At 36.3% G+C, this 26,815-nt stretch overlaps 1 protein-coding gene across 1 annotated transcript in view; it reads right to left on the bottom strand.

Annotated features, from left to right (window-relative positions):
- Positions 1-624: 624 nt before the first annotated feature.
- The window catches only part of LOC128994441 (uncharacterized), a 52,848-nt gene continuing 26,657 nt past the window's right edge, over positions 625-26,815 (bottom strand). Inside the window, exons 3-4 of the mRNA XM_054419015.1 lie at positions 8,439-8,597; positions 625-5,007 (exon numbers count right to left, since the gene is read on the bottom strand). Coding sequence (XP_054274990.1) covers positions 1,281-5,007; positions 8,439-8,581 — 3,870 coding nt within the window. The 5' untranslated portion in view covers positions 8,582-8,597 and the 3' untranslated portion in view covers positions 625-1,280. The remainder of the gene's footprint in view (positions 5,008-8,438; positions 8,598-26,815) is intronic.

The following is a 26,815-nucleotide window of genomic DNA, read 5'->3' as shown; positions in this document are numbered from 1 at the left end:
TTAATTTTAGATACAATAATTATAAATAATAAAATCAATAATTTTAACTAGAAATCCCATTGAGTGAAAAGTAGTGTAAGAAGAGTTTGACAAACATTAAACCTAGGCTATCCTGGATATTTTTCATCATGGAGCAACCCATATTTGTTAACTTGTTTCGTTTTAGACTCATGGATCTTAATTTGTACCCCATTGTTCTCAAAGGTTGAATTGAACGTTTTTGTTTAAATTTGTAAGATGACAACATAATGTCCTGCCATGAATACTCAATGTAACAGTTTCTAAAAATAAAGACATATTTTTTTGTACAATATTTTGCATTTTTCATTTCCCTTTAAGCTAAATAACAAATTGAAACAAAGATTGATTTGTGGTGGAATATTAGAGCACAGTCAGTGTTTAAAGTGAAAAATTAGTGAACGTGATGTTAGTTGGAAAACGTTGCTGATTTACTGGTTTTGTAATTACTGTAATTGATTAGCCTATATTAGATATAAACTATTCATTCATTTAATTTATTATGGGTAAAAAAATACCACAAAATTGTTTTGAAAAGTATAATTTGATAATTAGTAATACATAAGTGTAAATACTCTATTGACCTTTCAAAATCAATCAGACTACATAATAAGAAATTTGTGTATGAAAATAATGCAAAACAACACTGATGACTTTTATACAAATTTTATCTCTATATATACAAGTATCAACTCCTAATATTTATATATGTACATTCAAGAAAATTAATTCTAATCTGAGATCTTCAGTCCACTAAAACACCTCACAAATAATGAAAAAAAAAACACATTTATCTATTTTTTCCATCTTATGGGCATGAGGTAACCACCATGTGGTTGTTGTTTACACTATAGGCTAAAGTTTTAAAATGAGAAAGTGTATATATAAAATAAAAGAAGTTTCAAACAATTTTATATAGTGAAATTGCATGAAATATGTCATAACTACAATTTGAAAGTAGTCTACTTGTTAAAATCCGTTGCTTGAGATCCTTTTTTATATAAAATAAAGATTTGAGAATACTAAGACTTACACCAAAATAATGGCGACATTTAGCATCTTGGAAACAAACTATTGTAGTGATTTTGCAAAATAATCAAGGGCTACCTTTATTTCGACAATTAATTATTCTTAATGATGGATTAATGATAAACTTTAAATGGTTGATAGTTACAAATTTATTTGTAATCATCTTTAAAACTACTTTTTACAATCCAGATAAAAAAAAAACCTGAAACCATTGGTTCACACACATTACTTGTTCATTGTACCAATGTTAAAGTTATTTCCCTGTTGAATATTTGATTAAAATTGAGATTTTTTACTGCTTTGAGAGCTTCATTAGGACTGCTGAAACATACCCTAGCATCTCCTGTTGGCCTTCCATCTTCATTGAATCTCCTGATAACATTGTCCCTAGGAACAAAGAAACCATGAAAGAAATCTATGATATCCTGGACTTCAGCACGATATGGCACGTTCTCCATAGCAACTACACATCCGGGTTTGCCAAAGGCATTTACACTTTGTGAATCTACGTCCATTTCATTCGGTGGGGGATGATGTCTACCAGGCCCCTCAGGATAGGGGAAATGACCTCTTCCTCTTCCTCTTGAAGGTGGGAAGCCTCTCCCTCTACCTCGAGGGAAACGAGGAGGATAGCCAGGCATTCCTCGAGGATGACGGAAATGAGGACGAAACTCTTGCTGTGGAAAATTTGGTGGGTAGTCCTCTTGCATATGGTCATGTGGTGGAGGGGGGATACCAATTGCTTCCATAAGTTCTTCTCTGGATACAGGGTTAACTGACACAACACTTCTACCCATATGAGTCCCATTTTTACTCAATGCCCTCTCTACTTCCTCAGTTGTATTGAACTCACAAAATGCATCACCAGCAGGTTGGCCCTGTTTGTCTAGCATAATGTGTATTTGAGTAGGCGCAAGGCCTTCATCAGAGAAAAAGTCCAAAATGTCTCTATCTGTAACAGAGAAAGGCAGCCCTCGCAGAATAAGGCAGTCAGTCTGAATAAAGTTGGCAGGTCTCTTGGACCTATTTTGAGTTTCTTGTTCGGGATTTAAATCTCTTTTATTTGGTGTACTAACAGTTTGCTGATTTTCAGTATGAGAATCTACAACTTCATTTTGTACACGACTTTCATTTTTATCACTTTTAACATCTTTTTGATCAACATGGTTATCACTTTTGATAAGATCTTCTTTAGAAGTTGATACATTACTATTTTTAGTCTTATCATCCTTGTTAGGGGCTTTCACTCTGCCTTGAGAAATACTTTCAGGTTTAATATTTGGAGGTTTGTGCATATCATTTGGATGGTCATTTGTTGGTTTGTTCCTTGAGTTGGGTGGATGTGGTTCGAACTCTTCCTCATATGAACTACGTTGGAAATCCTCTTGAGGATGATTTCTTCGATTGCTTTGAAATTGGTGTCTTCTACCACGATCATCTCTATAATTGGATTTAGAAGGGTAGCGTCCGCCATCTCTTCCCCCATCCCTCGGATATGTTTTCTGGTGATGCATATCATCAGGACCATATGGTTTCTGGTGAAAATCCTCCCTTGGAGAGCGGGATGGGAACTCATTTTGCCTTTTATCAAAGTGTGGTGGATTAGAGCTGTTACTGCGACCAGATCTTGGATCAAATGGTTTAAGACCGGGTGTGGGCAATAAGACTCTTTTCTCAGACTGGTTAAATCTAGGATCTGTTCTTTCTGAGCCGTACGCTTGAGGAGGATAATTTTTAGAGAACCTGGAACCCCTTGCATCCTGAGGAATGTATCCTGTATCTTTGGGATCCATAATTTCTTCATCATTTTCTTCCATATTCTTTCGATCCCTGGCTTCATCAAACTCATGTTCATAACATACTGCTGCCTTCACAGAAGTATAACCGATTGCCAGTCTAGATGAACTTGTTAGGGCTTTCCTGGCTTCAGCTGGGGATTCAAACCTAACATATCCTGTAGCTGTCTTTCTTCCAGTTCCTAAAAGAACAAAAGCATCAGCTACTTTTAAACCCTTAAATAAACTATAAATATCTCTGTCTTTAGCGAAGGAAGGTACATCATGAATGACTAAGTCAGTGAAATGTTCCATTGGCTCTTGTGGTCTTCTAAAGCTGTCATTATAATGCTTTGGATAAGCTGGAGCATCTTCTAAATAGTTTTCTGAAAATTCAGAAACATCTGTAGCTTTATCAAATATGTTGTCATCAATGTGTAGCACTTCAACAGGTGAACCATTTAAGAGTTGACCTGTTTTCTTGAGAGCCATATCCTTAAAGTAGACTTTTCCAAATCGGACATAAGCTATCCCAACTTTATTACCCTTTTTATCAGTAATGATTTTGATGCCATTTTCAGGAATTAGTAAACCTTGGAAAAACCTCCTAATATCCAAGCTTGTTGTGTTCATTGACATATCTCTGATTTCTACACAGGTATTGATGAAAACATTCATTGTATTGGAAGGGCCAAACTCACTTCCAGGAAAATTTTGTTGAGGCGGGTATGGTCCATCATTTCTAATTTGGGATTGAGTAAAATCACTTTGCATCCTTGGATCATGCTTCACATACGGAGGTTGAAATTTATCATTGGGAACCATCATTGGGGGTCTCATAAACATTCCCATATTACCCATCGGCTGAGGTAATGGTTGCTTATCTAGAGGGTTCAGGTTTCCAATTTCTGGCATGGGCATCATCATGGAGGGATCCATTGGTGGTCTCATAGGAGGCCAACCAGCCATATTTGGAAATTTCCCAGGATCATTTAGAGGCATCATACTATTTGATTCGTTCGGAGGGAGTAAAGGTTGGTTTCTTCCAAATGGGGTATTTTGTAGTGAGGGTGGGAGACTGTGAGGAAGCTGAGAAGCGCCTGGAGGAAATGTGTTAGGGTCAAACCTTCTTCCATCTTGATCTTTAGGAACATCCATAGGCATCATGGGGAAATTAGGAGGTTGAGGTGGCATATTCAGAGGTTGGGACATAGGGATAGCTTGTTGGGGAACTGGAATTTGGTTGGGTATCTGAATTTGCTGCGCATTAGGATTTGTACCAGATCTGGAAGGTTGTGACGCTGCAGCAGTTGGATTTTTACTAATACTAAACCCAATCGGAGTGGAGAGAAGTGGACCAGTTGCTTTATCAGAGGCCCCTGCTGCAACCCAACCTGAATTGCTGAATCCTGGTTTGCCTGGTTGAGCCAAAGTAGTTGGCATTGGAATATCCTTTTCTACAGCTACATTAGCTGGCGCATCGTTGCTATTCTCTATATTGTTTTGTTCATTGCGATCATAGTCTCGTTTCTTGTCCTTTGATGACCTGCGGGATCTGTCTCTGGATCTGCTTCTGTCTCGGTATCTTCTTCTATCCCTACGATCTCTGCTTCTGCTTCTATTTCGTCGTCTTCTATCTCGATAATTATCTTTACGTCTATGATTTCTGTCTCTAGACCTTGACCTGTCCCTCGATCTATCACGGGATTTTGATCTATCTCTGGACCTTGACCGATCTTTTGATTTAGAACGATTTTTAGATTTAGACCTTGAACGACCCTTGCGACCTCGTTTGTCATCTTTTCCGGAGATGCTGTCTGTATCTTGATCTTTCTTTTCAGTTTCAGGTTCAGGCTTGGCCACTTCTGGGGTGGGAATCGAAGACACCGGAACAGGTGGAGGTTTTATTTCCGGAGTTGCTGGTTTTGACACAATCTGATTGATTTGAGGCATTGGTGGTATTACAGGTGTCGTCTGTGAGGGAGTTGGTGGAATCTGTGTAGCAGGTATCACTGGAATTTGTGTTGAGGGCATTTGCATGAATGTCTGAAGACTCATACTTTGAGCCCTTGCGGTTTCAATGACCTTCTGCATCTCTGAACGTGAGCTGAGGTATAATTTTATCTTCACTTCCTTAATCTTTCCTCCATCAGTAAGCATCGCTTGACGGGCATCTTCATCAGTGCTGAAAAAGTATATTTTAAGTTAGTTGATTTGCAATTCAATGGTAATATTACATATAAAAAAAATTGGCAAAATTAGTCGCTTGGGGATTTTTTTATTCCCCTGCCGAAACGACAGGAAATTAAGACATTTACTGTTAACTAAGTTACACTGTAGCCTACCAAATTTAGTTGTCTGTCTTTCCAAAATGGGGCGTCTCAAAAATATGAAGGCCAATCCAAATTCCCTAGTAATTCAATGTTAGCAGTGGCGTAACAGCCACCCCCGCAGACCCCGCGGTGCGGGGGGGCCCGCGAGGTTTAGGGGCCCGCGAGGTTTAGGGGCCCGCGAGGTTAAGATACCCTTTTCTCATAAAACCGTCCGTAAAACCGATTCTTTGTTCACGGATGTTTTTCTCTCCTGACAAATTATAAATAAAAAAACGATGTGTTGGTAGATACTTTTATTGTGCCAAATCTACTGAAGTTTTATCTTTTAATTAACAATATCGTTAACGAAACGCCAACGCTCACCACGATCACCCGACGATGTGTATTGTCAGTGTGGTTGTGTAGCTTCATGCTAGCTTGCGCTAGGAGCTGTGTGCCAGTGTGCCTGCCTGCCGCCGTGGCGACACACACTCGGAGCCAGCCCCTCCTCCCTCCCCCACTACCCGCTCACGTGTAACTCAGCTGACCGTAGATCACCTGATTTTGGAGATCAAAACAAAACAATTTGTTTTCTGTTCTCAGTCCTGACTCCTGAGTTTCTGTTGAGCAGTAAAGATGATGAGCTTCAAGTGAACTGGCTAAAGAATATAGCGAAGATTTGACATCTGACTTTCCTAGCGAAATGTTAGGCCAGGGACACACTTACCGGCGAAACCGCCGGACGCCGGATCGGGCGGCGCCGGAGCAAGTTGAGATACACAGGAAGGCATGGGACAGGCCACACTTCTCCGGTTCGGCGAATCTGCCGATCCGGCGGGAAAATTCTCCGGCGAACCCGCCGGATATTCTCTACCTCGCCGGACCGCCGGATCGGCAGTTTCGCCGGAGCAGTGGGCATTGTGCTCCGGGGCATTGTGCCTTATGGAGATGAACACACTTACCGGCGAAACAGCCGGACTGCCACTGCCCCCACTCCTCAGTGGTGGTTGTTTATGATTTTAAATCAGTGTCCAAGGGGTGTATTTAGTTTTGTTTTGCTATTTAGTTAATTTAGTTTTTATTTTTAGTCTGTTTAGTTTTCTATATCATCATGGTAGATGTTGATATGGATTTACTTATTAGTTTGGTTCATGAGAAACCAGAACTTGTGATAGGTCTTTGGAAGTTTACAAAGACAATAACAAAACGAGGGACAGCAGCAGCTGGCGACAAATTTGTGCCGCACTGAATCCAGCCTTTCCAGCGTCTCATGTATGTGTTTTGCCCTTGTATTTGCACTGTAATCTTCGATATTAGCTCGTCGAATGAGGGGACAGACATTCGAAAATAATTAAAAAAACGTATTTTCTTCAATTTCAACTGTACAAATAGAGTGTGAAAAGCTCCATGTAGCTGTCTGTTCTCCAGAATAGGATGTACCCAAACAGTTCGCTGGTGTTTTGTCTTCCTTCTGTGGTAGATCAAACACAGCAAGGCCAACGTTTGAGGTCTTGAAAGCACTATTTCTAAGACTAAACTGTACTAGAACTGTACTAGTGTAAGACAAAACTCATTCATAGTTCATTGCACTCTATTTACTGTCGCCGGCTCCGGCAAAAATAGTTTTCGCCGGAACAAGTGTGTTCTGACCCTCAACCTCCGGCGGATCCGCCGGATCCGGCGCTCGGCGGTTTCGCCGGTAAGTGTGTCCCTGGCCTTAAGTTTCAGAAGAACTTTCAGACATGAAATCAAAGCTAAAAAAGGTCCCTGAAAGAGATGGCAGAATTTTTGTTCCTGGAAAACTATTCTGTTGCATCCAGTTTACCGAATTTATGTACAGCATATTTACTATTTTTGACTCTACCTGTTACAGTGGCTTCAGCTGAACGTTCTTTCTCCAAATTAAAATTAATAAAAAATTATCTCAGTAGTACTATGTCACTAGTATGTCTCAGGAGAGACTAAGCGGGTTGAGCGTCTTAAGCATTGAAAACGACATTGCAAGACAAATTGATGTAAAGACAGTCATTGAAACTTTTGCAGCTAGAAACGAAGCAAGATCAAGACATTTCAAATAAATAAAAACCTTCTAAAAGTTCTTTTTTGTGATTTGTAAAACAATTTGAACTTAAAACATGTGTTAATGTATAGCAAAGTATTTCTTGTCACTTTAAAAATAAAAGTTAGGCTATTTGTTATATTTTTTGTATTTTTTATTTCACCGAAGTCAGTTCACGCTAGTGAGTTTTAAATTTAGGCCTACTGTAGGCTACCATGCTCTACTTAGCTTCTCAATCAGATGTCATGTCATTAAATTGGGCTAATTTAGTGAAGCACTAACATTTACAGTTGGGACCACGAAAGTTTACAGTTGGCGGCAGCCAATCACAAGACAAGGCTAGTGCGACGTTGCCATATCGCCCGTTGACGACAATAATTAAAATACTAAACAATATTTTTAAAACAGCTGGTATTATTAGATTTGGCAACACCGCACTGCCCTCATTGGCTCCTTTGAAGTGAAATGGTAAATAGGCTACTCCATCAACTGCAAACTTTCGTGGTCCCGACTCAAATTATAGTTGGAAGCTTGGTTGTTTTAGTAATGAATGTGAATGGTGGAGTAATGGAGTAGCCCATATATATTAATCACGAACATAACTCCCAAGTTTATTATCACTGTGACAAAATATAAAATATGTTTCAAGGACGACTCTGGTCGTGTGGTTGAAGAATAGGTAAATACTTGATATTGCTAGAGACCATCCTCTGCCAGTCTGATCGTGTAGGCCGTGGCCGTAGGCCTGCCGTCACCTACGTCATGTGATAGTTGTGGTGTGGCGATGGTTGTGGTATATAGTGCTGTGGTGGGGAATGGGAGGGGTAGCAGGGGGCCCACAGACATTTTTGCGGGGGGGCCCGGGGAAATACTGTTACGCCACTGAATGTTAGCCAAAAAACCATTACGAGCAATGGTTAACAAAATTTGCCACACTGTGCTGAAACTATGCAACTGTTCAAAACTCTTGGTATGTAACATATAATACAGTATGGGAAAGGTAAGGACTAAGTAGTGAAACAGACATTCCATTTACAAAACATGAACCAGCAGCAGCCAGATACTATGGTCCGAAAGTGTCCTTCCAACCACTACATAATATGTATTTTGAGTCTTTCATTACTTTCTAAGTTCACATAATTCTGTACATAACCAATTATCTCTTTAAAAATAGAATTAAATAAGTCCCAGTAATTTACGGTTTATCCGGCTACATTTTTATGTGAAAGAATGTAAACTGTTTACCTAAAGGCAATGAAGGCATCGCCGAGCTCTCCGCCAACAATGTGTACACCTCCTTCAGGGATGGAGAGGCCCTGGAAGTATTGGCGGATGTCTAGCGCATTGGCTGACCAAGGCAGGTTCTGCAGCCTGATGATAACACTCATGTTGACTGGGGTCTGTCTGCAAAGAAAGACACCGGGTTGTAGGCCTACTAATGGATCTCACATTTTAAATTGATCTCACAGAGAACATGGGGTTAAGCTATGAACTATTGGATGGATTGGAAGAAGACATACCATCAGTATATAGATCAGCTGCAGCTATTGTTTTATTTCAAAAAGATGAATCAACCACACAGAGTTATAAGTGTATCATAGTCAAATTTAATTTTCTACTTGTTATTAAAATTTTGTTTAACCACAATAGTTTATGTAACAAAAAGATGCTTTTGCTTAAAATAAGTATTTTCAAATACGGTACGGTAAGTAATTCACGCCCATGGCCGCGTTTCTAATTTCCTGGGCCCAGGGGCACAGAGGTTTTCGGTTTGTTGGGAGATCTCTCAGGACCATAGAGCATCATGCAAACCAGGACCCTGTTCGGAATTCACAACTTTGTGAACATCTTTGTCAATGAGTAAGTTTAACTAAGTTTGTTTTTATTCTTAAAATGTGCAGTAAAAGAAACAGATATCGAGGAGGAGCACATAGTAATTAAACTACTTTTTTTCAAACCAATGTACACCAATGACTAATTTTATGTGTACATAGCTAATTAAGTGTACCCATATATTTTTGTACAAAATTCTATTAGTTTTTTCGATAATTGAAAGAAACCTAATATATTAAAAAAAAAAAACATAAAAAGAGTGCAGAAACAGCCCAATATAAAGCAGTGAAAAGTCAAAACCCATTTTGAACGTCAAAGACGACATGGTTAGGTTATAAAACAGTGTGCGGTCAACGAAGGAATCACTCACTGTTTGCACTAACATCGTGGGAGATAAGCAGCAGTAAAGATAGCTCTGCCGGTTTGAATGCAAAAATGTCGTTATGATTGAACTGAAAATGATAAAAAATACAACATTCTACCTCGGACAATCTAAGGAAACCCATTAATAATCGGCCCTTTCCACAATCTGCAATATCTGCATTATCACGTGTTGTACACTGTTTCCATGTATAGGTATTGTTTTTTTCGAGTTATCAGATAAGATAAGATATACAATGCTCTACGGCATAGACACACAATTATAAACCAATAAAGATTAATCTCTAGAGCAGACAGTGCTAAAATAATAATCTCGATAAGACCCTTTGAAAAGGCGCATTGAAAACGTTTAAGGAACCCTAAAATAATAAGATGTTATGTATACAATGCCCTAATGGTGTAAGGATGGTATGTGCTGTTTTGTTTATAATATCATCGGTGATTACGTGAGGAATATTTTTCCATCACGATTTCGTCAAGAATTTAGCATGGGGTTTTATAATCTACAACAAATTTAAATTTAAATAAATCGCTAGCCATTCATAATCTTAACTGTTATAACCCCAATCGTACGATGTTATCATTACGGCGGAGTTCAAAACACAACAAACTTGAAGCTTTGTTTGACTACGACTTCCCGTCTTCTGCTTATCTCTCGTCACTGGCTGTCTTCTCATCTCTTCTGAACGATGAATACTGTACTTGGCTCACACCTCTCTCCCAGTATTTACAATAACAATTCAAAGCGTGTGCATACAATTTCTTCTGACAAAGCAATATCAAATCGTGCATTCGACAAGAACAAAATAAAACACTGAAAACTAACAAACTCTTCTAAACCAAACCAAAATTCCGTTCGATAGGCACCTCCGTTCGGCAATAGGTTAGGATAAATGCCTCTGTTGCCGAGTCGAACGTGAGTTTTGAATTAACCCATGCAGATAGTTAGCATGTCACCTGCAATATTCATCTATTCTGCCAGCTATAGTATTGGGGTAAAGAAATAAATTCATTGATGTTTTTTATTTAAGTGTACTTAATTTGTATATTTCATATTATGACGATATATATTTGCATGTAGGCCTACAAGCTTGAAGGAAATGGCCTACATTCCACATTTCATATCCATTAATTGTTCATTACTCTTGTAGGCTTACGTTTATTTTTTTTTAGCTTATAGCTGTTCTAATGACAAAAAGGATTCTTATTCTTATCCCGCCAATTTCTTATCTAGTCCAGTCATAGATTGTTGGGGTAAAGTGTAATAGTAACGTTAAAGCTTACCGGGCGTGTAACGTACGATAATTTTACATCATAATATTATGGAACACAGAAAAATAAGTAGCCTACATAAACTAATAACACAATTTATTTAGGATATAGCATAAATTTTAATATTTCAGAAAATAAAATAGACCGTTGCAGTTAGCTGTTTATTTCATCAGCTGACTAAGTGCAAGGTAATAGTATATTACGTTACTAGTCCTGAAAAAAAGTGTTTACCGGACGAGTGTGGTCGTTCCCGTGCGAGACGAAGTCGAGTACGGGAATACCATAAGAGTCCGTTACACACATTTTGGACTAGTTACGTACGATAGTTTACGTCATACTACTAAATCTGTACCATAGATAAAACATACTCCCTTAGTAGATTTCTCATCCTTATGGAACAGCTGAAGACAATTTTATTGTTAGTACATGTACGGTTTATGTAGAGGTCGTGTTTTGTTTACAATTTGTTTCCCGTTATTACAGCCATTTAAAACCTCGTTTAACCAAATAATACGATCTAATCATAAACAATAACTCGTCCCCTAGTTATATAACCAAACAGTAAAGCACAAATCAAGAAATTAACCGTAAAATAATGGAAACAAAGTTTCATTGACACTAGCGCCTTTGTGTCACGTACATGAACTAGACACGAAAAACGTGCTTCAAAATTTACAATGGGATGAGAAGTCTACTTGTGTTGGTTAATCTATGTCTGTACAAATCCTTATATATTTCCACCAACTAAAGGACTAAAAATCACTAGTCATAACCTCTAAGAGAGATTAAAGAGGTAATGTTTTTGTTTATAACCACTCATTTCCACATAAATACAGTATAATCAGCTGATTGGTGTCCGATAAAACCCATTACAGTACAGTAATACGTAATTAAACCCAATTTGATTAAGCTGGCGGCAAACAGCCGTTTTCTGGACTAAGACCTTGCGTGGAAAGTTCGTCAAAATATTGTAGTGTGGCGTAAATAGTATATTTCGTACCTAGGGCCGAAAATGAGGTTTTGCCGGCTCGAGATAGTTTTTAAGTTCGAGACGAAGTCGAGAACTTAAATCGATCGAGAGCCGCAAAACCATCTCGGTCCGTGGTACGAACGCTATTTTTCACCACACTATACCCTATTACCACTATTCACCACAATAATAATGCACACTGATAGTCAACACAACTACAACTTTAAGGTTATGTGAAGAAATAATTTGAGGAATCAGCAAAAATAAAAATATATAGTTGCTAGGCAACGGTGACAATAACACAATTCTATTGAAATGCTATGGATTTTGATTATGTATTTAAAATGCATTCATGTTTTAAGTAAGTAAGCGGACAGCTGATTTTGCGGCCCCGGCCTGTAAAAACCTGCTCGGTCCCCAAATTATGGACAGCTGGCATCGCCAGCAAAACGTAACTTTCGGCCACCAATTAACGTATGTAATACAGCCAAAAACATGATAGTGTGGTGAAAAATACATTACATTGGTTACTTTTCCGTGTGTAGGCACGGAAATCAATAAGGATGGAAAAGTGCATGCTTCTAAGTGTGTAGTATGATGTAAAACCACTTCTCGTCCTGGTACGCTTATATAATTAATTAATTAAGGTATTCTACGTCTGTTATCTGTACGTGTTTTTCCAAAACCATTCATAACTCCTTGCTTGTTGGAACTAGAGCGTTGAGATACTGCAAACATGTTCTGCTTATTGACCGTTATCTTTGTACAAAATGTGAATAAAAACCCTTGAAGAGTTTTTAAATGACGGCTAAATACGAAAACATTTCAAGATAAATAAAATTATTTAGTAAATTATGTGGAGGTTTTAATTATATCCTATTAGTTTGGACAAAGAATAAACAAAATTGTAAATTTGATAAATCGTGTGGTTCTATGTTTCACCATAAATGTACTATTATTGAAGATATTTAATACTTTATGTTTTTTTTTAATAACTTGCACGTATACAGGAAACCAGTAATTTTAGACCCATGTTTATATGACTTATAGTTTTTTATATAGTTTTAACTTAATGAAACAATTACAAAATCTTTTCAGGGAGGTTGTATACACCCTGTATTATAATTATGATCTTTACATATAATAACATATGCATACCATGAATATTAGAACAGAAACCGTATTAGAAAAACGTCACTTTATCGGCGCCTCTCGTATTGTTTAAAATCAATAACATTTGGATCAGATGGCAAATCCATCGATATATAACAAACATATAACAAACAAACATATTGTGATCGATGGGCAAATCTCGTCAGCTGATGCACAATAGTAGGCTACGAGTGACCTTGTGTCTCATCTGCTCACTAACAACATGACAAAGGAGTACTGAAGATGAGCGGCCAATCGTAATTCACATGTGCGATATATTCTTTTGAGTAAAAACATTAATTTTCCATTAAACCTACGTATACTACGGGATAAATGTGTCCCCGTGCAAATACAGACCTTGAAGGTGTCTGTCTATACAGGGCTATTAAAAAGTTTGGAGACACCCTGTTAATTTTTTAACGGCACATACTAGAAAAACTAAACTTGGAACACCTTTATGGCATGTTATGAAGTACTTTTTGGGCATAACCGCCACTTGGTGTGCATCCCCAAAATGGGGATTTTGGAGGAAACTCAAAATATTTTAATATTAAGACCCATCGAGTGACCCCTCATTTTGAAGGTCGTGATAAAAGAAAACTAACAACTGAAATCAGAGGTCTCTATCTTCACACAGTAAAATATAGCAGCAAATTGGATATAAAATTGCAAGGTAATTCTGATTTCTAAAGATTTCAATCAGCTGCCATTTTTTTACTGGATTGAGATAGAGACCTCTAGTTTGCGTTGTTAGTTTTCTTTTATCAGGACCTTACAAAAGGAGGGGTCACTCGATGGGTCTAATCTTTTTAAATTTTTGAGTTTCCTCCGAAATCCCCCATTTTGGGGATGTACACCAAGTGTCGGTTATGCCCAAAAAGTGCTTCATAACATGCCATAAAGGTGTGCCGAGTTTAGTTTTTCTAGTATGGGCCGTTAAAAAATTAACAGGAGGTCTCCAGACTTATTACTAACCCTGTATAGTCTGTTTGACGGAACCAGTCTCCTAAGTTTTACCACAGACATTATATTACTGTGATATTTTATTTGTAAGGTTTCCGTAGTCTGTGGTTTTACTCCCCGTCTCTGGGACTGACACGGGGAATCCCCAGGGCCAGGAGACATGTTCCACCATACTGTAAGTTGAGTTACTGATCATTCATTCAAGTCAATTTTTACGTTTTAATTACTTAATTTAATTCCGGAGTGTTGCACAACGTCCAAATTTATTTCTGTCTAGTTTCAACATTTTTTATATAAACGAATTTCTATCCGATCTTCTGCATATAAACTTAACCGTCATCGCCAAGTAGAAAGAATAATGCGTAAAACCACGGAAAAAAGAGCGAGACACGTTATTCTTGGAACATCTTGGTTTTGTTAGTTGTAGAGAGATCGTCAATATATACAACTGGTCGCCGAACTTCGACCTTGACCTCGTCGAGTGATAACTTGAATCTGATAACGCGTTTCACAGAGTCTACATGTAAACTACAAACCGCGTTAACGGAATGGTTAGCTGTGTTGACTGTACTAAACAAAGATGCATTCTAAATGCTGAAAACGTAAGACATTGGATATTTTCCATACGATTAATTTAACTAGTTATACTGTACGTGCTCCGCGGGTAGAGAACGAAGATAAGATACTGTTGTTCTTCACTGCCTTGTCCAAACTGCTGGATGAATATGCGTCTAATCTTGACACAATAAATTTCACTAGTCTCCATGTCATAAGGAAAAATACTCTACACATGAACTTTTTTTAACCAACTAAACACAAAGCTGTTTTCTGTCCTTCCAAACTATACGGTTCTTGTTTCACGTAATTGAACATTTCAACAATAATTAATTACTGTGTGTATTTTAAATATAGAATGCTGAACTTGAACTAAATATGTAATCAATTGGAAGACTCATGGTAGACAATTAAAAGGTTTGAACACTAAAAGTAAATACTATTCCACATCATAAGAATTATGTACAGTTACTTTTCTAGGTGCAGACAATTGTTCATGGTAAGAATCAAAAGGTCGGGAAAACATGTACAAACAATTGTAAACAAAAAAATTGATCAAGTGTCACATCTAGATCTTTAATATTTTAAAAGCTTTTTAATTCGACCCTTTAATTAATTATGGTTCGTGCCTTTAGGAGAGGGTTCATTAAAAAAATGATATTTTTTTAGGGGGGGGGGGGGAAGTTTCACATCAAGACTGACAATTCAATTATGTTGTTAATAGGTGTGTGGTACGGTTTTCTCCAAAGTTCGTGATCCTTATTAGCTTCATACATAGATGGATATTAGTTGTGGAACATAACGAATTGGTAAAAATAAATTACTAAATTTTATGACGAAACCCCGATATAAAGTCGATACATATTTTAAGACTTCTTGGATTAATCCAAATGTGAAAACTGTGCCATGTGTGTACTGTAGAAACTGAATCGGCTGTTTGTTTCAGGATTAGAGCCCACCAGTACACATAAAAATCGGGACGCCACTCATTATTTTGGTATTTTAAATTAACGAAACATCTTTGGAGGGATATTCTAAAAGTAAAAGTTTCAATGTCACAAACTAAATGCGGCGCATCCTAAGCGTCTCTAGACAGGCCCCAGACTTATTATTTTCATCAAACGAATAAGTTTCAATTCAAAACTGAAAACACCTGTCTTCTCGGAAGCACGGTATATTAAGTTTCAAACTTTGATGCTACAAATCTCCCGTGGCGGCGGCCCACGTGTTTCATGTTCATCGTTCCAAGTCCAGAGATCCCCTTGGTGAACGAAACAGAAATAGAATTCCAGGAACAAAGAAACGCAGTGATCACTGTTAGAAAACACAAATATTTACATTCCCATTGCAGCTGTGGCTAGGCCAAGGTTGTGAGCGTGGCAGATTCTTCGTATAGAGATGGTAATTATTATATTGTTAGGTGTTTCCACCATTTAACGCAAATTATTTTCATGATTTTAGTATCGTTGACCATCGAATATTGTAATTTATTCACGACTTCAAACTATCTTATTGTTTTGCTTATTTTTTTTGCATAGGCAATGCGGCTCTAACTTTGCCTATAGGTACCGGTAATTAAGTAAAATATTGCAAATATTATTAAAAATACAATAAAAATACGTCTATTTTAGGATCTTGGTTTACGTATTGCGACGTTCCTTCAGAGACCACCCCAACCTTGACAACTACACCTGGAGCCGTAATAACTTGATGTTTTGAAGTAAGGCTATATAGGAACAACCGCGAATTGTCTCGTGTGAAGCTCTGGTGCGCAGACTGATCCATAATATGAAATAGAGACTTTTTAACTTTCTCTCCATACATATTATAGTATGGATAAAGTGTTGTTTTCGTTAATATTTTCGAGTTTCACTTTCGGGAGGAAATATCCGTTTTGGGGGTCCCCTGAACTCAAAAAATGGTTTATTAAAGTAGGTTATGTCTATGTGTGTGGGGATGTGTACAAGGCTACAGACCACATTATGTGGTCCGATTTTGATGAAATTTTTAATATGTAGACACTACCGTACTGTAACCAAATGTATCTCCAGTTTTAGAGAATTTCCCTATAGGGAAGTTGCTATTACCGTAGTTGGCACGGTGGTAAGACCTAGGCCTGGGACCAATTTAATTTTTCATTTTGATGTCCCTAGAGGCCAAAAACAAACATTATATGTGTGTGTGTATGTTTGTGTCCGTGATAACTTGAGTAATTTTTGACAGATTTTAATGAAATTTAGTTTGAAGGTGTAAGGTGGGATAAACTTCAACGAGTTCGCGAACCAGTAGGATCGGGCCATGGCAACAAGGTTTTACGGGGTAAAAATGGATTTTTCTTTTTTTTTACGGTCCTCTAAACACAAAATTTTCCAATTTCTATCCGGACCATTTTAAAGAGCTTAATAAACAAACAATTTCTTATATCCAAATGTATTTGAACGGTAATTAGTTACAAAAAAAAAAATTAAAATTGTACATTTAAATTCCCATGTTATTCTTATAGAGAATACGAGAGCTCGCCCTGTGGTCAAAAACTTGACCAAAAGTAGGCCCTATGTATTGTGCAAACTTCTCTATTTTAACCCCACGCTGTAAATAAAACATGCGATTAGAATTTCTTCCATAACCTTATTTTGGTACAACGCGCGTATAAATCGGCCCAGTAATATGGTCAGACTAATTGTCATAAGTTTTCCAAAAGCTTTTTAATATACAAGATTCACTTATTACGTAAACTTTTCAGGCACAAGGGACACATTTCATTTAACACAACCTGCATGTAAATCTGTCCAATAGATCTCCGGATCTCACTCCTCTTAGACTTAAAATTTTACCCCATGTTAAATTGTCAATAGATTTTTTAATTTCTGTTTTTATAAGACTTAGTCAAGTAATATCTGAAATCAAAGCAAAATGGACAAATAAAGAGACAATTACATTTGGTACCAGTAATTGGGTCCAGTAGTATGGTCAGGCTAGCTGTCATAAGCTTTAAAATTTTGTCCCATGTTAAATCTCCATAAGAAAAGTCTCCATCCATAAGTATTTTGATATGACATGTTCCTAGAGGTTGCCCCGTGGTTGAAAACACAACCAAAAATATGTAATGTACAGACTTCTCTATTTTCCCCACACACTGTAAATAAAACATGTGACTGGAATATCTTCAATTTGTTTTGATTTTCTGTTTATATTTTGTTGTTATTTCGTCATTACCATGGCAACCCATAAGGCTCATGCAATTTTTTTAAAGATTTCAAATTCATTTTTCGTGCTTATTTGTTAGCCTAATTCAATTTATAAAAGGATTCTGCACATCTACAGGTAAATATCTTTCATTTGGTACCAACCACGTGTAATTTGGTCCAGTGGCATGGTCAGGCTAGCTGTCATAAGTTTTGCAAAAGTTTTTTAGTATATAAGATTGTAAAATGTTGTATATAGTTTGCTTATCTATAAATATATTTTGACCAAACTTGCTAAAATTTGTGTATACTAAGCTATTAAAATTTTACACTCCTTTATCTATGATTTTACTAAAATCACTCTTTATTAGCCTCCCTGTAGCAGCAAACCTAGGTACTGATTAAACTATAAATGATATTTAAATAGATTTAATAATTAAAGATTAATTGAGGCAAATGGAAATTGGCTTAGTTGGCAAGTTGGCTGCAGCAGGGTATTTAACTTTGATTTTTATTAATAATTTAAACATTAACAATAATGGCTCAAACACGCCATTTATTCAAGTTTAGAATGTTATAGTCCACTCAATTCTTAGCAAAATGGTACAATCCACATGTACGGTTCAAAAGTTTTTTCAGCTTTTGTGATTTTCCCAATAAAAAATAATAGTTTTTTTTATGAAGTCAAATGGGGTGAAGCCCGAGTAACAGCTAGTTTGTATAATACATGGTCTATTGTCTTGTCTATGATAATACTTAAGTTTCTACAGTATTTATATTTTGTTTGGTCTTTTGATGTAAATACTGTGTGTAGTTATTTCATAAAAATTAATCTTGCAAAAAATCTTAAAGATCGGTGCAAAAATGGTTTATCTGTCAGTTTTGTCAAGGAAGAGGTTTAATCCAAGCTTAGGTTTAGAGGACAAGGAATAAAGGTACTGTTTCCTAATGGGAAAGGGTATGAACTTAGTGATGGTATTTAGATTCGAACTTTTATCAAAAAAGTACTTTTTGAAATTTATAAAATATGTTTAAAGAATCTATGATTTATTTGTCATAAATTTTAAAATTATGGCTATGTTGTCAATATAGTGTCAACCAAATAGACAGTGTTATGAATCTTCACATGTTTTGTTATTTCAAGTCATAAAAAATGTGTTTAATAGAAGGGAGTCTTGAGTACGGTACTATAAGTAGTAATTATTATTGGCCTCCAGTTTTCTGCATTTGTTTATTTCATTACCGGTACCTTAAAACTAGGTATGACACCAAAACAAGTATATATATTTGTAAAACGGGTGTCCTTAACATAACCATTGGAAACAGGTTTTACTTCCACTAAATGGCAATTTTTTATAGGCCTAATTAGATACTAAAAATTTTTTTTGAATTTAAATAGAAAATATCACCTATCACAACACTATTGGATTTGAAAACACCTTGTGCAAAATTATTTTGATCTTGTAGATCTTAGAATTATAATTCACATCTTTAGCGTGCTGTTTCTAACGAAGATGTATGGAGAGTATTGGCATAACTGTATTGTACACCCTTAGTAATATGGAGTGGCCTTGAATACGTGCATTTTACCTGGAGTTCAGGGGACTCACATACTGCTTGTATAGTCTGTATGATGGAACCTGTCTCCTTAGTCCTGCCTGACCCTCAGTCACAGAAAATATACTACTATAACCCAGAATTCCAACCGCATGGTAAAAAGCATTGAGTGTTTTGAGAGAGCTTTGCCTGTCAATCGTAGGCAAAGCTCTCTCAAACCACTTAATGCTTTTTACCATGCGGTTGGCATTCTGGGTTATAGTAGTATATTTTCTGTACCCTCAGTACACCTGAGTCCCTAGATATATGGAGGATCAGGAGACAGGTTCCACCATACAGAGTATATACTGTACCTATACTCTATACATTTTAGTCTCCAACAAACAATCACATTACTGATACTTTTCTATCTGAATCTCCTTGGTTAGCCAAACAGCAATGTTTAGAGTCCAGTTAATCATATTTCACTGATACTTCAGTATTTTTGGATAGTTAACCAATTGCAAAATTACATAGATTTTTCCCAAAATAATGAGTTGCATGGATCACTTACAACGGGTGCCAAAATAAACCGATTAGTTAATGAATCTAATTTAAAAACTGATATAGAAACAGTTTGCTTAAAGAGATTTCCTGTTCAGTTGTTAGTTAACAGAGAATGGTTCCTGTTAGGCTCGATCAGAAATTGTCGATAAAAAAACAATGTTTTAAACAAGTCTCAAACAAATTTTGACAGCATAAACCAATCTGTAAATCAGACTTTGTTGGACGGAGGAAGTTTGGGTCCTCCATTTTTAGAACGAACAAAACTAATCTAAATCAATTAACTGAGTGTCAACAGCCAGTCTTTAACCACATGTGTTCAACATCGCACGTTGCTTCATCACTTCAGGTTTTTAAGTCACTCAACATGAGAAAGACTTGATATCCGTTATTATTTCACAATTACAGTGATATTTGCCCACACATGTAATAAATTGGGTGGTTATTTATGTTTTTTTTTTAATTTATATTTAAAGGGATTTCCAATTATGAGACTCATTATTTACTGCTTTTGTAAGATTTGAGAGGCAACCTGACATCTAAGATACCCATTAAAATAAAAATTGTGGAAAAAACATAGGGAGGAAGGGACTTTATACCTGTAACACCCTTGCATAAAATCTCAATTTTTTAACATTCCAACATAAGTATATGGGAACGTAATTGATGACAAACACAATACTGTAGCTTTGTTCTCATCTGTATTCTGTACTACCTATACATTTTTCAAACTTCGACAAAAAAATTAGGTACTAAAATGGCACATATGAACGAGGATAGTTTCAATCTTCAATTTTGTAAAAAAAGACCTCTCTGTCTTTGTGGCATTGGATCTGAGGTCAGACAAAGAGGTTGTGCTTAAAATATCCATAAGCATATGTCTGCTTAACACCATCAATTTTGTCTGTTTCAAATCAAATCATTCTTTATTCAATAAACATGTTTTCATTTACACTTGAAACTTCTACAGCGGTTTTGATTAATTTGTACATCGATGACTTCTTAATTGATTGGACACAGTTTTTACACTAGTTGGAAACATTTCTTTTACTCAATCAGTTAGATTTTGATTAACTCAATTTCAGCATACTAGAGGGCATGTTTTAGTAAAAAGTGCTGGTCTTCGCTCAGTTAATTTCTTTTGCATGATCATTGTAAAGAGATGATGCTGTTATCCATACTAATCCATCCATGTAGATACAGGTTAAGATAGATGAGAGATTACAGTGTTTAGTTAGTAATCAGAAGGTTATCAGTTTGACCCTGAAAATTCAGAAGCTTTTTGATGGGTTGATTATTGGTCTTTTTATAAATGGTTCTCATTAAAGAATCGGTAATTAACAGGGAATAAAGTAAATAGCCCAGGTTGTTTTAGGTTTGTCGAGGGTGCGAGTGCGCAAATATACCTCAGATCTATAGTTTAATATTTGTCTCATACATTATAATGTGTGACTTTATCATCCAGCCACCACACATTAGTTAAGTAATAATGGAACTTTGAAACAGTAACAACATGCAAGAAAGACAATGCAGATAATTATCTTCTTTTACAAAGTTGAATCATTAGATAGTTCAACTATCAACAACTGAACTATCAACAATATTGGTTGATTTTTTATGGCCATTAGGCCATTGAGGTCCTGCTTCAGTTAAACAATTTATCCATAGAATGCTGAGACATCAAGACACTAGTATATTCCATAACTGGATTAAAGTAGTTAATTTGGCAAAAGTTGTAATGATAAACATTGTTTGTACTTTGATGAACGCTTGCAAATTAAGACCTTATTTATTTATTTGTATGCTCACATAAGATTTTTGCGTTTTCATCCAGAGAACACAGTTTTCTTGCACAGAGCTAACAAATTACAATATTGGTTGCTGCAACGCTTTAATCTCTCAACTTCTTAGAACAGATGGACTGGCTATAGAGTAACAAAAGTTGTCATCTTGTTTACTCTAAACTCACCCTTCTCTTCTTTTTAAACTACGCAACCTGAAGTTTTCGCGACAAAATACATAGACTTAAGTTTGAAGCAGAAATGGTATTGATTCCACCCAATGAGACAGTTGATCCACACTAGCATCGTTGAAGTCCAGACCAACGAAAAACTGTCAACACTAAAGCTCAAACAACGTTCGTATTAATTCTTGACTGACTTTTCAGAGTATAATCACGCCAAGTGGATAATATTTTGTCTCAGACGACACTTTTTTATGTATAGCACTGAGAAATTTTAAGTTAGTTCATATAAGGCCCTGCGTGCAATACGAGCGGCGAGCGCCGCCGCTCTGACATCAGGTCTCATTTGTTGAGGATGGCCACGATACATCTGAGGCAGATGAGTCATGCTTCAGTTCAGCCAAAAATGTCAGAGGAACAGTAGCAAACGTGTGGGGTGAGCCTCCAGCCAAATTAAAGAGGACAGAGGTGTAGTTAAGTGATTATCAAATTAGATGGTGGTATTTCCAAAACACTCCTCTCCTCTTGCTGATCGGATGTACCCCTTCTCCGACGCCTTTGACTTCTAAAAATTAAAATTTTATCTAAAAGAGAATTTTCAGATAACAATAGTTGCAATACGTCTTGCAGGTCTGGACAGTTTGCCATCTTTTACAAAACTGACCTATAACGGGGGAAATTGGATGGGCATTACAAAAGTGGAGCTTGTATCGCATCCACCACGCTCAGGTTGCTGCTCGCCGCTAAATATTGAATTTTGTAGTATTTGTTCACTTTATTTTTAACTTCTATATCACTCATATTAAAATAAATATTTAAAAAAATGGATGTAGTTTTCAAATTTGTTTTGTAAATAAACTTTAACTAAGTTATGTACAATGTCTCTTACAGTCATTTCAAGATAATGGAAATCCAGATAATAATAAAGGGCTTTTGAATGTGTTGGATATAAGTGACAACAGCGAGTAAACCAAATACCCCCGCTGCAGCAAACCTGCAGACTAAGCGAATTTCCATTTGACTGATTGGATTTACACTGAAATGTCTACTTAAAAATATAACATTTATTCTTGATTTAAATAGAATTAGTTTAACAAGTACTTAGGTTTGCTGCATCAGGGAGGGTAAAACTGTTTTTTTTGTAAAATGTGAATAGTTAGTAAGAAATAAAAACATTTTCCAAATTTGATCAAAATATGTTCACAAACAAGCAAACTACAACAGTTTACTTATTCTCCATAAGAATAACATGGGAATTTTAAATTTACAATTTTTTTGAATTTTCTCCGTAACCATTAGGCGCATAGTAACGCTTCAATATACTAAATTATTTGTTTTTTTAAGCTCTACAAAATGGTTTGGAAAGAAATTGCTAAATTTTATGTTTTTTGGGTCAAAAATGGGAAAAACCTATTTTTACCCCATAAAACCCCCCGTAAACCCCCGTTCCCATGGTCCGATCATGTTGGATCGCGAACTCGTTCGAATAAACGTACTTTTACACGTTTGTACCAAATTTCATCAAAATCGGATCATTTTTGCTCGAGTTATCATGCTGACGGACACATATATATATATATATATAAATATATAAATATATAAATATATAAATATATAAATATATATATATATATGAATTTGAACGGATGGTGTTTTTGGCCTCTAGGGACCTCAAATCGAAAAAAAAAATCGGTCCCGCGTCCAGGTCTTACCATGAGTACTACGGTAATAGCTTATTCCCTATATGGGAAATTCGCTAAAAGAGTCCAGGAGTAGTAAAAGCAAAAATCAATCCCCCAAACTTTTGTCTCATACATTTTATTATTTTAGGCAATTATATCATACAATTGTGTTTACCAAAGAAAAAGTTATGGTTACAGAAGGTTTTTGATATTGCATCTTGAAGATGTTTGAACGATAAGTCTCTGGAAACTAATGCAATAGTTGTAGTGGGAACTTATTGATTTAAAGTAAAAATCGTAAAATCATACTCAGTAACACTGTAAGGCTAAAAGATTAGACGACAAGCTATGGTTTCACAGACTGCGGAACTTCCGTTGTGCGGTGCGTAATTTTCCGCAGCGTAAATCTGGAGGGGTGGTTCCACTGACTGCGGAAATAACGTTGCGGAAATTCAGTTCTGTCCAAACTAGCGACGAGTATGGATAGGAAGATAAAAGCCCTCGTAGCTTTTATGCCGTATGATGATATTGATGATGATGTTGTCGATCTTTTATCTTTATTGGTGTCAAGTCATAGTGATCGGAGTGATATATTTAAGAATCGGGACAGTGAAGGAGCTTACAACATAGGTACTCGTTCGTAAACATTTAGTAGGCAACGAAACAAAGTTTAAGCGGTACTTACGAGTGTCCATAGACCAATTTTACTTTTTGGTTGATCTCATCAAAGATGACTTACCCACCAACGCTACTAATCCGAGACAAACAAACTTTGAATGCCGAGATTAAACTAGCGGTAGGCCATGTACCAACATTTTGTATTTTTGTTATTTATTAAACCAAACTTAGGGGTTTCAATCACGGGATCCCGTTTAAAACTTAATACCCTAAAATCCCGGGATAATTGTTCGTCAGGACTACCATTTTCGACATTTGATGTTAAATGTATTATAATAATTTATTTTAGCAGTTATTTTGTTGAAAATCGTTATAGTGTAGCGAGTATATGTATTACTTTATAATTCATCTATACCTCTTTTTACAGCACAAGACATAATGAAACTGCACGGTCACAATATTTGATGGGTCTCTTCTCTGCTGGCGGAATCCGCACTGCCACTGCTCTCAGACCAGTATGATTTGTCAGCCATGCGGAACCGAAAATTCGGGACGCGGAAACTCACGTCAGTGGAACCGCACACAGGGGAACTCCATTAAACCAGTGTCGTTGTAATTCCGCAGCGGAAAAAATCGCACCGCACAGCGGATATTCCGCAGTCTGTGGAACCATAGCTTTTTCCAACGGCCAATTCCCCTTCCTTGTCTCAATTGCCCTTTCAACACCTGCTCAACTGAGCGTTGTATTTTCACGATCTTTCTTTAAGCCTGAAATGTGCTCAGTGTGTTGCTTTCCTTTGTTGAAGAACATCTTTTTAACAACTAAGATAATAAGTATTTATGAAGTTTTTAAAATATAATGGCTCTATATTTATCAAAGCAGCTGGTTGTTGGTGAACTGAATTGGCAAGAAAGAAAGGTGGGAAAAGAAGATATGGATGAAAGATATACCTCCTGAAGACCTGTATTGAGTCATACAACACTTTGGATGTATTGGATGCTGAGGACCTCTGGATTCTTATGTATGACACTCGCGACTTTCACCGATTTAATAAATATGGCAAGGCCTCATATAAAAAAAAAACAAAACAATACAGTTATGCGTAAAGCAGTGAGTGCAGAGGAATGGTTGATTGTGACTCTTCTTTTTTGGCAACTGGCAGGACATACAAAGACTTGAAGTATAGTTCTACCATCATCGATGTTACCAGAAACTTGTGCTGCTATTTTACAACTGGTCATAAAAACAGTCATTAAAACTGTAAATAAAATCTTGGGTGCTTAATTTTCACCTCATGTTGATGCACACAGTTTAAAGACCACCTATAATTTAAGGACACCTTCCCACAAGTTCACTTTTTGGATAATTCAAATCATCTCCAACAGTATTTATAATTGACATGATTTCTTTATGGATAAAGAAAGATTATCCATCTGGTTTATAATTACAAAATATCTATCCACTACCCAGAGGAAGTGGTGAATGTCTTCTATCCTCACCCAATCCCTAAATCAGCTGGAAATCTCTTCCGACCTCGCCTGCTCAAAACAAGACCACCAGCACAGGTTTTCACCATCGGATTTCAGGGCCGACATCGATTGGGCCCAATTTAGGGTCATGAAATTGAGTTGTGTAATCCCCGATTACACATTTTGTTGTTATCTCTGCGTTGTGTAACTAATTCCTCCATAATTTTGATATTTTTTGTCAATAAGATAAATCTACTATACTCCTTTTTATTTCAGTCCGTTGGCGGTTGATGCAAACATGGCGAGTTGGCTAATTGAATATTTTTACAGGGCAAACAGACATTCAAAAGAATTGAAAAAATTAAAAAAGTTTTACAGTACTAAAAATCAAAATAATTTTAAGTATTTGATTACACATTTCAGATAGCGAGTTTTATTCTGCGTTTAACTTTTCTTCGGGAGTTAAGAAAATTAAGATTGTAGCTATTAATATTATTTAAGATTGTGAGCATAAAAGGAGATGTATGAGATTACATCAATTATCTATCAATTTTTATGACCGAATTAAACACAAGACCATAGACTGGTTCACAATTAGCCTGCTAGTATAATATTTGACTATTAATACATCTTCAGTAACCAACAATGGTATAATCAAGATAGTTTTATCTTACTAATATTATAAATGTGAAAGTTTGTGTGTTTGTTTGTTTGTGTGTTTGAAGTTCAATCACGCATAAACCACTGGACCTATTGGGCTGAAATTTGGCATGATGATAGCTTACATTCCCGATTAACATATAGGCATATTCTTATCTCAAAAATCCTTTCGGGCTCCGCCCCAGTGGCTCTGTAATTCCCCACGTTAACCTTATGAGTGTTCATATTTAAAGGGAACTAGTTAACCACCCGTGCTCCGCCACGGGAATATTGTCAGCAATAAAAGAAATAATAATTAACAAATACTGTTTATCTTTGTATTTTATTTAGGGGTTGTTTAATTTTTACATGAAATAGAACTAATAGTTTGCCTGTATAAACTATTTTATGTTAATCAAACCGATATATTATTTTAACCAAAAATGAATGTTTTATATTAATTCGAGTTTCATTTGAAAAATAAATAGTATACGAACTGGGCAATGCTGATAACCTAATAAGCAGCTATTTATGCTATTTAGATCATTTGCTCAAGTATATTCCTATATTCGTCGTTTTTTCATTACATTTGTTGTATGGAATAAAGATAGTCACTTAGCCTTCGTAAATCACGCATCAGCAGTTGGTCGCATTTCACGAATCTCTGACCCATATTGTGAGTAAAAGCTGTGTTTTCAATGTTAGAGGGTACATATTAACAGTCTAATTTGATGGAAAAGGAGTCGTGGATTTTAAAACTATGTAGACTACCACTACCAGAAAGATGTTGATTCAAGTGAGACTTAGAACTGGCCATTTCAAATGCAGATTTGTACATA

The sequence above is a fragment of the Macrosteles quadrilineatus genome, unplaced genomic scaffold, assembly GCF_028750875.1.
Source record: "Macrosteles quadrilineatus isolate MER2022 unplaced genomic scaffold, UCM_ALF_1.0 Scaffold_5__1_contigs__length_97177068, whole genome shotgun sequence".
NCBI classification, from domain to species: domain Eukaryota; kingdom Metazoa; phylum Arthropoda; class Insecta; order Hemiptera; family Cicadellidae; genus Macrosteles; species Macrosteles quadrilineatus.
This window is presented reverse-complemented; position numbering and strand designations above follow the sequence as displayed.